This window comes from Pyxicephalus adspersus, chromosome 4 (genome assembly GCF_032062135.1).
Source record: "Pyxicephalus adspersus chromosome 4, UCB_Pads_2.0, whole genome shotgun sequence".
NCBI lineage: Eukaryota > Metazoa > Chordata > Amphibia > Anura > Pyxicephalidae > Pyxicephalus > Pyxicephalus adspersus.
Window position 1 is genome coordinate 113919538 of NC_092861.1, and position 18790 is coordinate 113938327.

The following is an 18790-nucleotide window of genomic DNA, read 5'->3' on the forward strand; positions in this document are numbered from 1 at the left end:
CACACAATAGAATGGGAGATATGTAGTGGTGGGAAGAAGTGATGGTTTCAAAAGACAGAAGAAGATGGGTAGGCAAGTTTGAATAAATGGGTTTTGAGTGCTCTTTTAAATGAGCAGAAAGTAGGAGCAAGCTGAATATGATGAGGAAGACCATTCCAGAGAGTTGGGGCAGCTCTAGAGAAGTCTTGTATCCATGCGTGTGATGGGGTTATGAGTAAAGAAGTCATTAGGTCATTGGAGGAGCAGAGAGGCGCTGGGGGAGTACTTTTTTTACCAGGTCAGAATGTAAGTGGGACAAGAACTGTGGAAGGGATATGAAGGCAAAGCACAAGATCTTGAATTTCAGGCTCCCCGGTGTCTTCCCTGTATGCACGTAACACGCTGAGATTAGGAGCACTCTCTGTAAGGGAGTGCTCCTAATTCAAGCTTGTTACAGTACCTGTATAAAAGACACCTGTCCACAGACGCAATCAATCGATCAATCAGATTCAAAACTAGCCACCATGGCCAAGACCAAAGAGCTGTTCAAAGATGTCCAGGACAAAATTGTAGACCTATACAAGGCTGGACTGGGTTACAAAACTATTGCCTATCACTGTCAGAGGGCAAACATACAAAATCAATTGGGGATCAAATACTTCTTTCCCTCACTGTACTTGCCTGATCGCTGTCTTCATCTGTTAAACTCTAAGCTTCACATGCGCAGCTCAGCATTGGATGCCAGGATACCGGTCACATATTGGCTTCCTCTGCGGCTGCCGGGACTGGTTGAGCTCCCGCATATTTGTGTAGGCGTTAGGTCATCCCAGCCCAGCCAATCAAGGTGTCTTAAGACCCAACTCCAGGTAAAGATCGTGACACACATGCAAGAACAAAAAGGTAAATACAGTTAAATTGTGATGAAGCAAGTAAGGTTATTTTATTGCAGCATGGACATTGGCTGTCCCCTTTGCAATAACACAATTTTTTTCTATTTTTTTGGGTTTAGTTTTGCTTTAATGTGTTAAATTGTAATGCAACACTAGACGTGCTTTAGGTGCGTTTTATATGCTTTTGGCAAATATGGACACTTGCGTAATGAACAAAAATGCATATTGGCTTTTTAGCATGTTTTTTGTGCATTGCTATTATTGATAAAGTGCATTTTCAGCAAAAGCTTCATGATGCTAGGTAAGCTCACAGAGTGCATGTTGACTGGGTCTGCACACAGGGCCCTACTATATGAGTAGTGACTGAGCCCCAACATTCAGCTGTCAAACACAAGAAGTTCATTGGATATGAGCAGAATATGTGGGTAATGAGAATATAGGGTTAACATGGAGCTTTCTTTACAAAATTGTTGTAGGTTTGTAATTTCTTTTTTTTTTTTTTTTTTTTTTTTTTTTTTTTTTTTTGATCTGCATAGTGGTTCTTATAATAGAATGTTTTTTATTTCTGCTTTTCCATCTTAGCATAGTGATATTGGCAAAGAACTCAGATGCAATAATTCATGTGCACGTTTATCCATTTAAGGCAGTCCTGCTAATGTCTTGTCCATGTATCTCTATTAAGCATGAATAATATGAACGTGTAGCTTCAATTCTGACTCTTTGATGTTTAATTGGGACTTAAGCAATTTTTCAACTAAATTGCAGTTACAAGTCTAGAAGACATGCAGTCCTCTTCCCAGCACATTTATTAACTTTTATGGTACTAATTGTAGAGCATTTAATACTAACAACAAGTAATAAAGTATACTCCACACTACTAAACACACAGCTAAAATGAATATCACATGAACAGTTTTATTTCCCATAGGCAGATATATTGCTGTTATATTAAACAAATTCCTACAAGCATCCGGTAATGTTTTAAAAGCCTTATATTATTTGTAAGATTTGTCTCCATCGGACAGCTATAGGTTAAGCATTAAGCATACTGTAATTAGTAGTTGAAGAGCGTGGGACTTTAGATGTAATACTATATAATGGCATTATTCAACCACAATTTTTTCCATTAACAAGCCTATATACATATATTCCAAGACAACACATTGCTTTGAATATATATGTACGGTTCAAACATTTTTTTTATTTCTCAATGCATTTCACCACAGCTTCACCAAGAAAAAAAAAGGACCCAACCTTATTTGGTAGATAATCTGTGGTCATCTTAGATAAATAACTGACATAGTATAAAGGATCAAAACCAGGAAAAATAAAGAGACTAGACCCATCCATAAAATAATTTGCACCCCCAGCAGGAAGTGTCCACAGCAGCAGATAGATCTGTAATATTATTTTTTTTTCTTGGCATTGCACTGCAAATAATTAGAGGACCAAATAATTTCACCTTTTGGCCTTCTATAAACAGTCTAGTTTTATTTTTATTAGCAGCAAGCAAAACAAAGATTTTTAAGTAATATGCAAATTGCTCATAAATGTTTGTTGTAAATTCTCTGATCGATCCCATATCTAACAGTAGAAGAGACTTTTGTTTTACTGAATAGCAAGCAGAAAATTGGAAAAAGAAAAAAGCCGTTAAATGAGAGAAAAGCTGATTGTACTGAGACTCTATGCAGTGCTGAACCATCAATGCTGAGCCCAAACATTACTAAGGCATATGTAAATATGGCATTTCATGACATTTTGATATGTGAAGCCTATGTTTTGTTTTTATTTATCCTCTTTATTTTCACTACCAAACAAGTGTCTGAGCTAGAACATATACGCTGGTTTGGCAGTTTTCAGATCTTTGGTTATATATTTAATCCAGGTTTATGTGAATTCTTCTTTTGAAATGTTCTCCCTTTTGGTCTGTTACCAAAAAAAGAGCTACCCGGTATGTGTCTTGTTCACACTCTTTGTTATCTTATGAAGACTAATTAGCCTTTCTGAGTCTTGGGCTACAAAAAAATGATTGGCTTAAATACACAGCATTTTAAACCAGCTTTAAAGTATACTTCATTTTATTATGTAAAAGGCAAAGCAGCCCGTTTATATAATGTTTATTCTTTGATGATAAGGCAGCTTTAAGTTAGACATGTGCAGGAAACAGACAAGACCGCAGGAAATAAAGGCTTTGACCAACACTACTTGTATTATAAATATTGTTTTTTTCATATATGTGCCACAGAGTTATTGTAATTAATTTGAACCTAATATTGGACTGGCATTTTTTACTCCTGGTCAAGTATGTTGTTAACTACTGAAAATTCATATATAAGTATAATATGAAGGTAATACTGAGTTTGGTTGACATCTTTCTTCTTCAGCATGCTTCTATATGATGAAAACCTCAGGTAAATGCTGCTTGTGTGAAAGAACCCCATATTTTATACTAAGCTAAGCACTAAGCTGCAGCCGGGTGGTAAAACAAAAAGTGGGGGAGGGGGCAAGACACATCAAATTTTTTGCCACAGGTATCCAATACCCTCTATTTTTGTGTCACTGTTCTAATGCCGGCTTGTTAGAATGTACAATTTTTCAGTCCAGTGCTGTGTATTTTAATCCATCTGCCCAGTGTTCCGTGTTTTAATAGTGTAATCCCTTGTATGCATAGTATGATCAATGTGGTGTAATAAGTTAGGCTTAGTTCACATTAGCAATAAAAAAACTGGGCACCTAGGATTGGCAACAGGCGGTAAGTCCTGGGCACCTGGGATTGGCACCTGTGATATGTGACACAAATATCCCAGGAGTCTGCAGATTTACTCTGCAGTCTTTACCACCATGGCAGTAAAGACAAAAAGGGAGCCCCCCCCCCACATTTTTCTATTAACTGTGGGGGTGGGGGTCTGCTTGTCATATTCTGCAGCCTAACAACTAACCGTGTTCAATCTTTCACATCTGCTAAATTGTTGGTTGTAATTACTTTAAATTTTAAGGGTACACGGGACTCTCATAGCTACTAATAACCAAAATTTCTTTTTTTTATTTCAAAATATGGGGATCACGAGTTTAAAAACTACTGAACATTCAGGTTGCTGTTTCATAAGAAAGTGCATTTAGCAGTAAATTGCAATTTAAGGACCCACAGGGGCCACATATATAGCAAGGAGCATTGGGGTGGGGCCCTGAAATTGTTTACCTACCTTTCACCAAACTATAATTGTAATACTATGCTACACCTTCTGCTTTTGTTCTTTGAACTCCAGTTTATCTGGAATTGGGAAGTGCAGGAAACTGAAATTGTGGGTGCAAGTGTGTATAAACCCCTAAAATTTCATTTAACATGGCATCATTAGAACATTAAAAAACCTCTGCCCATCAAACTGTCCACTTCCACTACCTTGAACCCTAATGTCTCCAGAACAGAGAGGTGCAGGTAAACAAAAGTATAGGTGCAAGTGGGGGACACTTGTGGCTAACACCCCCCAAACTTTCATCTCCATGGCATCATTACAACATAAAAAACTGCCCATTTAAACACACTCCCTTGTTACACATGACTGTACCCTACCAGTACCTGAATCACATTTTTTTTTTTTTTTTGATCAGAGATTTTTATGTTCTAATGATACTATAGTGATGAAATATTAGGGGGGGAGCCACAGACATTCTTCAGACATTTTCAGTTTCCTAAAACTCTCTATTCCAGAGAACAGAGAATAAACATTGGGGTTTACATGTTAGAAGAGGGCAGTAATGTGTAACAAAGGTGTGATTTGGACACATCATTATTTTAGGGAAATTGGGATTCAATAGTATGGCAGTTATAGATTTGTGACAGGTATTAGTTTAGGGGCCCCATCCCATAGCTCCTTTCTATGTAAGTGGCACCAGGGGTCCCCAATTTACATTTTCAATAGAGAATTTCTAGGCACACTTGCTTTTAATACTGAAATCCCAATGTTGTATTTTCAAAAGTTTATTATAAATTTAAATAAAGCTGGGGTGAAATTGTGGTTACTACTAACTATGTGTGTTCCCTGTGCACCCTGAAAATTTCAAGACAATATGACATACGTTTTAGGAGATATGAAGGTTTATACACGGAGAGCTGTAAGGCTGCGGAATGACATGCTGTTACACGCGGAATACTCAGATGACGTCATTACACACGCCCACTTGGGCGGAGAAATTGTTATTCAATATTTTTTTTTTCAATAAAAGACTCAGCACAGCTACAGAATGGGGAAGGGACAACCTGTGTCACGATTTCATCATAGCTGTGCTGTGCTCTTCTACCTATGCTCAGCTCTTATCAGCAATAAGGTGAGAACTGAGCGCGCAGCCTCTAGTCTGTTCAGAGCAGCTGGTAAGAGCCTAGTGGAAGAGGCATGGCAGCTCGGCAGCCCGCCCACCAGAACTATGCACCTACTGCACAAGATGCACCCTTCACTGCTAACATTTAAAATAGTAATCAACAGAAATGCCAATGAAATTAATGTGAATGCATCCATGATGTTCTATTTTTTTTTTTTTTAAAACTTTATCTAAAAGTGGAAAATAATTTAAATAACATGGGCATAGTCTGTATATGTGTATCCACCTTTTTACAGGTTAAAGTATTGTGTACTTTTGATTTGGATAGCTTGCTTGCTCATAAATAATCTTCCGTGCATTATTGCTGGCCACTAGTACCGGTAGATGGTGCTGTGTTCTCATGTACAGTTTGTAACAAACTTGTGTCTCTGTTGGCAAGAGATTGTGACACACTTTACATGAGGACACAGTGCCACCTGCTGGTACAATCTGACTTTTTTTAATAGCCTTTGGATTCTTGATTATGATTTGTAAATCAAACAGCTTTACCTAAAATAAAAGCTTAAGTTATGTCAAAAGGATAGAGAAGAAAAAGGTAAATGTTGTCTTTAAATTGAAGCAATCATGAAAATACACAATTTTTGTTGTGTCATTAATTTTTAAATAACCATGTGGCTATTTTAATTCCATGGAGTCACTTTTTCATCAAGCTGGATGAAGTGAAGAATTGCCTGAAAATTGTCATGGGTATAATAAGAATTAGTCTGTCTAATAATGTTTAAAAAAAAAATGTTAAAAAATTTAGTGTCTTTCTGTTAACCCGTGCATGCCTTTTAATTCCATTTTTTACTTGATGATATTTTTTAGAAATCCGTGTTTATTTATTCACATTAGGAAGCCAAGATGGCAGCAGCAAGATCCAGATTTTGCAGCATTGCTGTGAGGCCAGGTTGAATTCTCAACCAATGAGGTCCAGTTACAATAACGTGTAGTGGGAATACTTATGGTGCTGCACCAACGCAAGTTAAAAACAGGCCTGCAGGGGGGCTGCTTGAATTGTAATTTGATAAGCAGGCAGGAAATTTAAATTACCTTTTGAGGAGGCGATAAAGTAGGGTCAACAATTTCATGAAAGCTACGAATTATTATTTTAGAATATTAATAAAATGTAGTTATAAGGTGAAATAGTACAAAGTTCCAGTTAGGGGGGTGAGTGTCATTTTGGAGGAGTGGGCTTTTCTAGGCATGCTGCATGTGTATGCAGACTAGGCTAAACATGCGACATGCAATTCAGAGCTTTCATGGTTGAATGACCTGAAACCCATTGAATAAAAAGGGGCATTTCAGGTACGGGAAGGTGGGGAAGGAAAGGTCTAGATAATGCTGTTGAACAGATACTAACTTAACAATGCACAGATTAAGAAATATACCACTTTTGTTCTGTGTGCCAAAAGGCTGTGCTCCTTGGCAGTAATGTCTGTATTTATTATACCCTTGAATTGGTTAACATAAGGAAAAATTTAAATTGTGTTTTTCTTAACACTTCAAAAGTCACACAACTCCATGTGATATCTAGTGATTAAAACTGATAATGCATTTTATGATATATTAATGTTCCCTTTTCAATTTTTAGGATTTGTGTCTGATATGTTTTACGTGTCACCATAATGAATACAGAAGAAAAACCACTAACAGCCTTGCAGACCAACACCGAGGATGGAACGGTGCTTTGTAGCCAAGCGGACACAAAGAATACTTCTTTTCAAATGGCTTCTGATGTAAATGAGAACAAATTAAATAGTGATAACAAACAGACTCTGACGAAAAACGAAGATAGCGGTCTTGAGCACAAGGATGTCCAGGATAGTATTAATAATAATGAAAGCTGCAACGTGATGTGTGGGCAGCTTAGTTGTAAGAAAGGATGTGAAGATTATGATCACACTGTAATGGACAGCTTGGCCTCTGCTCCTCTTTCGATTAAGGAGAATGCCACTAATAAAGGCAAACGTGTGTCTGGGAGGCGCAGTAATAAATACAAGAAAAGCAACAATGGAAAACCAACAGGTAATTGCAAAGCATGCTGACTACACTTACACCTTCATAGTCCCACAAATACATGATGATCTTGCCAGTGAAGTCCACCTAATACAGCTTCCTGCAATGGTGTGGTAACAGTGCTGCACTGCTTTTGAATTCAGTTTATCATTACCACTGTAGGCTGGTTGTGCTACAATGAGATGAAAAAATGTTTCCAAGGGCATTTATCACCATTGTCACCATTTGCAGGCTTGTAGCTTATCAACACACCTAGCCTTGCCCACTGCTTGACAGAAGAGCTTCTATTGCTGAAACGTTCACAGTGTGAGGTGCAGTGTCTGGGAGGAGGGAATGTTTGAAGCACAAATAAATTTGACTACGTAAGGTAACAATGTCCTTTTATAAGGGTTTTGCATCACATTTAGTAATGTCGGAGCCTTTGCATTTATTTTAATGAACAATACTTTTTTTATTTTCATTTCTATTGAGAGCTTTTCTTTTGCTAGTTTTGATCTTTTATTCCCAGTCATTTTAGTTTCAAACATGAATCTGCATGGATTTCCTAAAAAGTATTTGCTATGAGTTGGCAAAAGAGTTCGTTCTGGACCAGATCCATTCCAGGTTTGCTGGATAGCCCATGATAATTTATCCTCTCCAGTCTTGGGGAGCTTTAATGAATCGGGCTCATTGTGTGTACAGAATATTGTGCATTTGTAAAGGGTTCCAGAGCAATATTTACTAAGCATAGTAGGGTAAATAGTCTTTCCAGAAATTGCCTAACCCCACTCTACGGAATCCCACACCCCCTTCCATCCTGACCCACACTAAACCACACAATCTTCTTTCCTTCTATTTTAAACAAAGCTTAGAGATGCTCACCTGTCCTAGTTTCATTTTGGCTGCTGCCATCTTCTGCCTTCTGCTTTTCTTTATCCCAAGCTTTGGCCAACTTGATTGACAGATATATGGTGCTCAGGCAGGTAAGAATACCTATTACAGAAGGGGCATCATATCTCCATTTTTGCAATAATGATCTGCCTGATGCCAAATTTATGAAGTGAAGCTTGAGTTCCACTTTAAAGTTTGTTCAGGTTACCGAGCAAGCTGTTCCCACAGCAACACAGTGTCTGGGAATTTGTACTTTTTCATTTTTCTGACCAATCACAAATAGTCTAGCTGGGAAAGGCACTGCATGGGATTTCAGCGCACCAGAGGCTGAATTGTCAGCATACAAGTTCAGAGCTGACTGAATTTCTTGCAGGATCTACAAGTTTTTCCTTTTAGAGAGAAATATTCACACTGCCAGGCACATTCTAACAGATCTGATCAGATACAACACATCTCTTCATTTCATTACGTGCCTGTATGAGCACACATTAGAACACATGGTTATGGCCAGTACTTAAATACACCAGCAGAGAGCGCTGGCACGTGGAGCACTAACTTTGCTTTTAGGTAAAAAAAAAACTCACTAGTAAACTTTTTACCAGGTTATTATGGCCTCTGTCACAGACTTGCAGATCTGCAGTCCGGAATGAGTACATAAGATTATCAGAAAACTCCAAAAGTACACTGGGCTTCCATCAATTACTTGCTAGTATAATATTATGCTGAATAGAAAGACGTAGATGTAAATAATAACACTTGGTGCATGCAAAATTACTAATCTAAACGTGGTGCAAGTAGCTCTATAGCTGAAATATTTGTTGTTTTTTTTATTGTTTTACACACTAAACAGCTTACACATTATAACAGTATTGTCCTAATGCTTTTAAATTGCTTAGGGCCCATTCACACCACAAGGCTATGCACTGGAACATTTTTATGTTGCACATTTATTTTTGCAGTACATTGGGGTTCTATTCATAATTAATGGCTCTGCAGCCACCCACAGATATAACCGTGTATTGCAGTAACATGTTGCACTGCAGGGGTGTATTATCGAAAGGGTACTATTTTGGTTATGCATCACTGATGTAAATTCATATTTGTTTTACGTCTTTTCTCTTGTTCATATATTTGTCCTCAAAAATACCACCTAACCATTCCAGAGAACTTCAGATCCCTAATGCTTGTGGATTGTTATTCTTTTAAAAAAGACAAGCAAATACCTGTTAATCTGCCAGAAATTTGGTGCACTAGTAGCATCTTGTTTGGGCTGCAAAACAGTGCTGCTGATTTGTCCCAAAGAACCTGTCCACAAACTCTGTATTGAAAGGTATTTTGGGAACATCAACAAATGTAGTTTTAAATAAAATTTTTGTAGCTGACTCTTTTTCAATATTCCATAAAGCAATAATGAGGCCGGAAAAGACATGGGCAGCTAGAAAGCAAGTAAGGTGTTTTGCTTGCAGATTTGTTGATAAGGAAAACAGAGCAAAGTGAGCAGAAAGATTACTTCTGTCTGTTGCTTCTTTGTTACTCTTCTAATAATTATCTGGGGTGCAGAGAGGGACATCACTCATCTATTCTTCAATCTATACCAGTAATGAATATTGTTTAATCCTTCCGGCCATGTGTTTGGACAGTGCCCATCTCTGGAACTGGATGGACTGAAATACAAATCCATATGCAGTTAAAATAGCTCCCTTATGGATTTAATCTGTATTTTTTTATTTTATGTTTGACTTTTTGTTTTTTTCAGCTATTACCCATATTTTATCCCCAAACCTTTCTACTAACCTCTGAAGCAGCATTTTTATACCAGGTTCTTCCAATGGTTGCTAGGGGTTCCTTACACAATGAGCAATTTGTGCCTTTTCGCTAAAATGATCATTGGTATTAGTTAAATTGACCAATGTGGGTAATGCCACCCTTATAGATAGGTCAGCAGTGTAACAGGCCTTCTTCCTACTGATCACCACACTAATCTACTCTGAGCTGTGGATTTAATATTTATAGCAGGTTTTCCCTAAATACCTGAAAGTTATTTTAGGGGGTTCCCCTAGGGTAAAAAGATGGAGAAACACTGCTCTAGAGCATGTCCCTGCATCATTTTTGTTGAGGTATGATCTTCCTTAATTGCACAGAGGCGCACAAGGACCTGCTGAAGATGTCACTGGGTCTAAAACAAGTTATGAAATGAAAAATGTTTTTGGCATGTTAATGAAGGGTAAGAAAGTTACAAGCAAGGCAAAATAAAAGCAGATTAGTACAGTCCTAAAAACTAATTTTACTTTTTATCTTGTTCTAAAATAGGATAAAATGTGTGCTGCTTAGTGAAGGGATTCATAACATTGTCATTAGTACTTGTTCAAGTAGATTTAGTCTTGGTAAGTTTAGCTTGTATGTTGTGTTTTTATAAAATAAAGAAGTTTATGTTCTGCTTTTTATGTACCCTTTAATAACCACGATCACTTCTTTACTTTGCAGGGATTTCAGCAGCTGCCGATGTCACACTATCCGAAGACAATGGATTTATAGAATCTGTTCTTGATTTAGCAGTACAAGAGTTAGGTGTTGGCAATGAACCCAGGAATCAGAAGCAACTTCGAGACTCTCTTTTTTCCCTTATCAGAGAAGGGTTTGAACAAACAGAAGATTCCAGAATGCTTCCCACGTGCCTTCACCAGGTAACACTTGAACATTGGTTTATTTCTGCCTGTTTTCTTTGCATAAATCCAGAAGTGTTGCATCCAAAGTACTTCTTTGTTTTTCTCACTATAATTGGTTACAGGAACATATTTTTCATAAATCCATAGATTGGAAAGCACACTAAATAGGAATAATTTACATAAACCTGGACATATGAACAATCTGACAAACAGACCATATATTAAAAATATGCATAAACAGAATTTAAATAAAAAATCAATAAAATGCAATGCCAAAATGATCAGTTAACCCTAGACCTAGACCTAGCTGAACTTTTTTTTTTAATCCTGCTCTCCTATTGCCTCTTTTGACTGGGTTATAAAAGCTGGCCATACTGTCCAATAGAGAGGCTGAAGAAATGGGAGAAGATGGGAGCCATGCAGAAGTTTAAGCAGCAAGATATGGTAAAAATGCAGTTGCCCGTATTTCCAGGTTTACTAATTCTTTGAACTACACTTTTCAGTGAAGAAATGCCTGCTTATCCTTACTCTTGCCCCACAAAAGTGAGTTTTTTTTTTTTTGGTGTTTCAAAGAGTACAGTTAGTCACATGTTACATTTTGGCTAGAATAAGGATACATACATTTTTCTGGATTTAAAGGATTATTATACTCGTGCCGTAATCCTTTAATTGGCACTCACCTGGTACGCTGCTGTTCCTCATTTACACACATTATTCTTTGAATTCTTATTGGATGGTTGTTAGCCATTGAGCCAATGTTACAGTAGCAGTAATGGAGTATACGTATAATTGTACAATAAGTATAAATAAAGTTCACCTGCCACCACAATGAGAATGTTGTCCTTTAAGGGCCCATTCACACATATTCACTGTTGCAGCTTATAATTGTGAATGGGCATTCATTCCACCCCATTCATTTAAATGGGCTGTGCACCACAGTGCTCCATAAGTTTGGTCTGCACTATTTTCTGCTTCTACACATTATATTACACCATTGTGGGAAAAGCGGGCTTCTAAAGGGAGTATGAATAAAATGAAATATGGGAGTGGCCATGGCAGAACAATGCAACAAGTTTACTTTGCTGCCAAGCTTGTGTTGGGTATTTTTCTTTGCTTCTGCTGGCCAAACAAAATGGTAGGTAAGAAAAAGGAGCAAAAAGGTTTATATTGTTAGTGGGGTTTTTTTTGTTTGTTTTTTAGGCTGCTATTGAGTAAATATGTTGCTTTGCCCTGCTGGTCAAATGGTTAAAGCATAGGTAGTCTTTAACTTGAAATCCTCCTCTAGCTTTTCTTGTTATGTTGTGTTTGTATAAATTGCACAGTGGAAATTTAAATTGCTTACAAAAAAGACTGATGAAATACTTGTTTGTTTCCACTGTCTGATTATTTTTGTTTACATTATATATGCTCTTTTATAATGTATGTGTTCTTAATAAGGTAAAATGGGTTATATTTATTTTGTGAATCAGACAAAGCCTCTTCTCTTATTTTTCTTTACCAATCTTTCATCAGTCTTGGATTTTGCAAGTGCCTTTGTGAGTACTGATATCGCAAAATTGCATTAAATGCTCAGAACTGTGTAGGCTGTTCTTATGTTGGTTCATTGGTGCCCGAGTTTTTCTGTGTAGGCAGTTCTTTGTCATTCCTACATTCCCCAGACCTAAATTCACTATAGTCCCCCCCCCCCTCCTCAGGACATTGTGTATCGTAGCACCACAGACTGTGCAGGAGCTTGCTGAAATCCTGATCCTAGTCTAGGAAGCGATCCCCTGGACACCAACTGCTGTCTTAAAAACATACCCAGATGTCAGGAGTTCATGATGGCCACACAAACTACTGAGACACGAATTGATTATGATGAAATTCATGGAAATTCAATCATTCAGTTTTTTACGGTCATATTCAGTGGGAATTTGAATTCGGTCCTTATTAGATTTAATGATTTCACCGCACAACAAGGATTTTGCTACTGTGAATAACACATGTGATTTACATGATTTCCAGTGTGCTGATTCCAAATCTGAACTCAGAATTTGCCTATCACTTACAGATTTTAAGTTTATAGGCGTACTATAGCTGTTCAAATGGTCAGTAATTGGGTAATGTATTTTTACATGGGAACATTATAACATTTGCAGCTACCACTATGCCTGCTGTCGCCTCAGCTGAATCACGCCCCCTGGTGGCACGCATGTTTCAGCAGTGGCTGGGCAAGTCAGTGAGCTGACGTTGGAAATAGGTATATGAGGCGAGATGGACCAAGGGCTTGTCTCTAGTGCAAAACCATCTTATTGGATAGTACAGCTGGGCCATACGGAGTCTGTTTTAAGCTAAAAATTAGTAGGTGCAGCTGTATTAATAAACCAGACAATATTTGCTAAATTTGTAGCAAATATACCCTGTGTGATCAATGCAAGAACCTAACCAAGAGGGTGAGATTTGCTTACAAGTATTACTTTGGATGTGAAATTGGACATCAGGATAAAAGCTGGGCACCTCATATCTGCTGTCAGGTGTGTTACATTGGCCTAACACAATGGTTGAATGGGAAAAGGAATAAAATGCCTTTTGCTGTGCCCTTGGTTTGGCGTGAGCCAAAAGAACATCACTCGGACTGCTACTTCTGTGTCAGTAAAATTGCTGGGTTTTCGAAGAAGACTAAGTCAAAAATCGTCTATCCTGATTGTGAATGTGCTCTGAGGCCAGTGCCACATGATGCAGAGAATCCAGTGCCAGTCCCTTCTACATCTGTTACTGTAAGAGACATGTCGGATGAGGAACAGGAGGATGATGTCGATGTTAATAAATGTTATGAACCCCAATTTGAAGAGGGTAAGACATTTTTTAAGCCAATGAGATTTAGATGATTTAGTAAGGGACCTGTCTTTGTCAAAAGCGAAGTCTGAAGTGTTAGCCTCCAGATTAAAGGAGGGGAATTTGCTACAAAAAGGAACGACAACTTCACACTTAGTGATCGTCACACAAAGTTTGCAGGTTATTACAAGCTGGAAAACAACATTTGCTTCTGTACTGACGTGAGTGGTCTGATGATGGAGTTAGGATGCGAATACATACCAGAGCTGTGGGGATTGTTCATAGACTCAAGCAAAGCACGTTTAAAAGCTGTATTGCTGCACAAAGTTAACGAAAAACCTTCTGTTTCTCTCGCTCATGCTGAGGGAATGAAAGAGACATACGAATCCACGAGGTCATTTTGAAATTGATTTACTATTCAGGACACAAGTGGAATGTTTGTGATGACCTGAAGGTTGTGGCACTCCTTCTTGGTCTGCAATTGGGATATACAAAATATATGTGCTTTCCGTGCCTCTGGAACAGTTGTGAAGACAGAAACCATTACAAAGTGAAAGAATGGCCACCCAGACCTGAACACCCTGTTGGCCAGTACAATGTGAATCATAAATCACTCAATGATCCACAGAAAGTTTACCTTCTGCTACTTCATATTAAACTTGGATTAATGAAAACTCTGTTGTTGCAATGGATTGTAATGGTATGGCTTTTAAGTATCTGAAGGCCAAGTTTGGAAAAGGTATAACAGATGCTAAACTGAAAGCAGGCATTTTTGTTGGTCCCCAAATCTGTAATTTGATGGATGCTGCATTCAGAGACAAACTCAAACCACTTGAACTTGCTGCTTGGGATTCATTTGTGCTAGTTGGGCAACCAACGAGCTGAAAACCATGCGGAACTCGTGAACAACATGCTAACAGCATATCATCAACTTGGCTGCCGAATGTCACTTAAAATTAATTTTTTACAATACCATCAGGACTTCTTCCCACAAAATTTGGGTGATGTAAGTCATGAACAAGGTAAGAGGTTCCACCAGGACATTTTTGTTATGGAAACAAGATATCAAGACAGGTGCAACCCGAACATGATGGGCGACTACTGTTGCAATGGGAGACGGTGCCTGAAACGCTGCTGAAGTGTACATGTGTGTTGTACAAGGACGCAGGTGAATTATGTGTAATTGTATATGTTGTTGCAACATTAAACTTCATTTTTGTAATGTCATGGAACTATGAGGCAAAAGCTAGTTATGTATAGAGATTACATAATAACTGCGGAATGAGAGCATGTAGCTAATTGCGTCTATATGCGTAATTAACTTAAAATCTTGATGTCCTAGGCAGAATCAAACTTCAGATTTGGATTCAGCACACTTGATTTAGTATTGAACACATGAATTAGACCAAGTAGCAGACAATATTTATTTTTTTGTGATGCAGTGTTTTGGTTTCCATTTTTTTATATCATTTAGTTCTCAATGAATTACAAAATTTAGACCAATGAAACTTTTGAATGTAAATATTTCAGTTATTTGAGATCTGATATTTGATTTCAGTGCGTCCTTAATTTTTTTGAGCAGTGTATATAATCATAACCTAACAGTGAAATCTGCTGAAATAAACATTTTTATAGCAGAGTTTAGGGTATTGTGAATATTATATTTAATATACAAATGCCATTGCTTCTTTCCCTAAAGCATTTTGCATTAGTGGGAATTCACTGTGGAGTTCTACTGAGCAGGCAGCAGAACTGACATATGTAAAGGTAATATGGCTCCCCTCATAAATTAATTTTTTATTTGCAGATTGCACAGAGAAACACATTAGGATTCAGAGGCATAACTATAACCTCGGCAACCCCTGCAGTCACAGGGAGGCCTGAGTTTATAGTTGCCCTCACCTCTCCCCTTTTCCAATGCCGCTTAGGTGTCACACAGGGGAGGGAGAAAGTTTGTAACTGGGTGCACCAGTGGCAAAAGGATTTTAATTGTTCACCATGTAGATTAGAGCTTGGTTCTGTGTTCAGCGTCATGGCACAAAGAGTTAGCCGCTGGGGCCATGGAAAAACAGGATTGCCTTCTTCACAGAAGTCTGCAATGGTGCCGGCAGTGAAGTTGGTGGCTCCTTCGCATGCATCGATTTCAGGTCTTGGATCTGTCATCACGTCACGACAACTGCACAGGGTAAATATGTGCCAAAATCAGTACGCATGCTGTGCTTACCACCCACCAACGAGTTTAGTCTACTTTAAGGGCCAGTAGAAAATGAATAGTTCTAATTACCACAGTTTTGTTTTGTTTTTTTACACAGTAGGACTAGTAACATATAATATCATCCGTTCTGTCTTTTGGTATGTTTTAGTGTTATTTTAAACCCGTATTTTTTGAAACTGCTAGAATGAAACTATTGTTTTGTGTGCTCCTACATGTAGGAAAACACCTGTACTAGATAATGAACGTTAATCATTGCTGTAATTGTGTATCTATTGGCTTTGCACTGTTTGTTTGCTTAATTTTTCTTATGGTCAGAAAAATACGGTACTTTCATTAGGCTTTGTCTTCTGATGTCCTAACCAAGGCACTTGGCCTTCTGGGACACCCTGTGAAAACATTGTGAATCTGTTCCTGCACTGTGCTTTAAGAAATTTAGAAAATTCCTACTGGCTCAGTGAGAACCATGTTGATTATATTGTAGTTTGTTTTAATATTAATGCTGCCTCTTAGGACTGCTGGTGGTCTTTTATGTACGAAATTGAAATAATCCTTAATGGCCTAATTAGATGAGAAAGCTATGCAGTTTATCCAGCTGGAACGAATATATCACGAGCAGCTACTAGCAAATCTGTCCGCTATTCAACAGCAATGGGGTGAGTAAACCATCATTGTGTACATCTTGTTCCCTGCCACATGGAATGTCTTAATTAGATACTGTTCATGTAAGATTTAGCCATGCTGTTCATGTCAAACTACATTTGTTACTTTGTCTATTTGCATTGTCATGTTTAAAACTTTTTAAAATTCTAAATTATTGTTAGCTAGTCCACCATATATAGAAAACTGGAAAACTAACAATTTCTTCATTTTAGGAGTAGTAAAAAAATTACAACACTTTTCTGTTTTTTATGTTAACTTTTATAATAGTTTTAGTTATGTGACACATGGAAAAAGTTCAGAACTTATGTCTAGTTTTTTTTTTTTTATTTTATTGCTTTCAGAAAATTTCATAAACCTACTTCATAAACCAGAGGCAGTAGTGAAAGGACAATGAAGTGAGCTTAAATATGACCAATAGAGAATCAGCAGTAGAAGTCTACCCAGCTTAACCTTCTTTCACAACATTTATATTTGTATATGTATGTATGTAGCTCTCAGCAGCCAAAACTCAAAAGTGATAAGGAAAAGAGTGGGGGTGGGGGGTGGGGGGTGGTGGGAGATCACCAATTTAAATTTTGGAATTCAGCAGAATCTACTTCATCTGACATACAGGTAGTCCCTGGGTTACATACGAGATAGGGACTGTAGGTTTGTTCCTAAGTTAAATTTGTATGCAAGTCAGAACATAGGTACATTATTTTATTACATGCAATTAGGACAGATGGTTTTGTCAACATATTAGGCAGCATGATGTCAGTTACTATATAAAATCCTCATTGTAAGTTAATCACAAACAAAGCAAAAAAAAAAAAAATTATGTAAAAAGTTATCCAATGTGCACTTTTTACATTTGTATTTAGCATATTTGTTATGATGCAGACAAGTATAAGAAAAGGTAAATTCATAGTGTACTATGCAGCTGTTATTTTCAACCCAGTATCCACCAATGAAGCCAGTATTGGATAGGTTCCATGCTAATATTAGAAGTAAAGCTCTTGTTGCAGTATCATTAGGGTCCACTTCTGTGTCAGTGTACATGTGAATGCTTGAACTAAACTATATATATTTTCTGTTTTATTGCCCAAAGCCCGCCAGCTGCCAAGTGGAAGGTAAGTCTCCTGGATTATTTAACAATACATTTATTTATTTACATTTACTGTTACTGGATTTGAAGCTTTAAGAAAAAGCAAGTACCTTTTGTTTGCCGTAGCAGGTGCTCTTTAGTGAGTGTGTGTGTGTATACCTAGTCTATGCTTTCTATTAACAGTTTGCATGTCTGACTAATACCTTTGGTTTTAGTAACTAATGCCATATTCTAACCATCCTCCAAACCCTCCTCTCTGGCATAACATCATCCAAAACTCTTCTCTTTTTTTTATCTAAAGCAAAAACTTTTTTTTTTTTTTTTTTTTTTTTCCTTTTAGTGAGGTAGGGTTAAAACCTCCTACAGATTCTCTCAATTCTTCCTTTAGCTAAAGTTTAAAAAAAGTTTAACCATTCACTACTCTAAATAGGATTTAGATAATACTTTTTCACCTGATGCAGTTTATGAAAAATCTTTGCAGATTCAGAGTCTCCCACAGTTATTGGCAACAGCTGCAACATTTGATGTCGATGGTCCATTTACCGACTGTCCAGGTAAGTGGTTTGTTTTACTTTAAAAAAGAAATACAGTATGGATAAACTTTGGGTTAATAGAATTATCAACTGACCTGTTCATTGGACCTTACTCTGCCTCCCACCAATACTGTTATTATAGTGGAGAGGTTCCGTCTTTTAAAAGATTTGTGAAAAGCTTATGAATGCATGTAAACCAGGTAGTGGAAAAATAGTGCTGGTTTTTAAAGTAATTTGTTTTTTTTTTAATATAAAAATTTCGAACATCAGCAAATATTAATGATAAGCCTTAAATCAAAATCAATCAAAATAAAATAAGCCCATAAATCAAAAGGTTTCCTGACATAACCATACATTTAGGTTTTTAAGCCTGAAGCCTCCTTGTACACACCAACAATGCATGATTAAACTTTAGGCTTTTGTTATTGTTGTTGTTGAATTACTTTTAAATGCCAACATACTCTTAACAGCAATACCACCAGCTTTAAAACATTTACACATTGTAATACATCCACATTGGGCTCCATTTATGAAACAGGATTAGACATTCCCTCGAACATTCCCTTGTGGGAATCAATTACTGCCATTAAAACACATGGGCCTTAAAGATTCCCATGAGGTAATGTTTTAGTAAACGTCTGATTGTAAAGTTTGTAGGATGCAGCATACCCACTAGACTTACATGTGGTTAATTGAAGGAAATC

The 18790-nt window shown here is 37.4% G+C and overlaps 1 protein-coding gene across 1 annotated transcript in view; it reads left to right on the top strand.

Annotated features, from left to right (window-relative positions):
• The window catches only part of CNST (consortin, connexin sorting protein), a 59575-nt gene that overhangs the window by 10852 nt on the left and 29933 nt on the right, over positions 1-18790 (top strand). Inside the window, exons 2-8 of the mRNA XM_072410251.1 lie at positions 6820-7253; positions 10599-10798; positions 15402-15549; positions 16376-16462; positions 17557-17578; positions 17894-17897; positions 17984-18107. Coding sequence (XP_072266352.1) covers positions 6854-7253; positions 10599-10798; positions 15402-15549; positions 16376-16462; positions 17557-17578; positions 17894-17897; positions 17984-18107 — 985 coding nt within the window. The 5' untranslated portion in view covers positions 6820-6853. The remainder of the gene's footprint in view (positions 1-6819; positions 7254-10598; positions 10799-15401; positions 15550-16375; positions 16463-17556; positions 17579-17893; positions 17898-17983; positions 18108-18790) is intronic.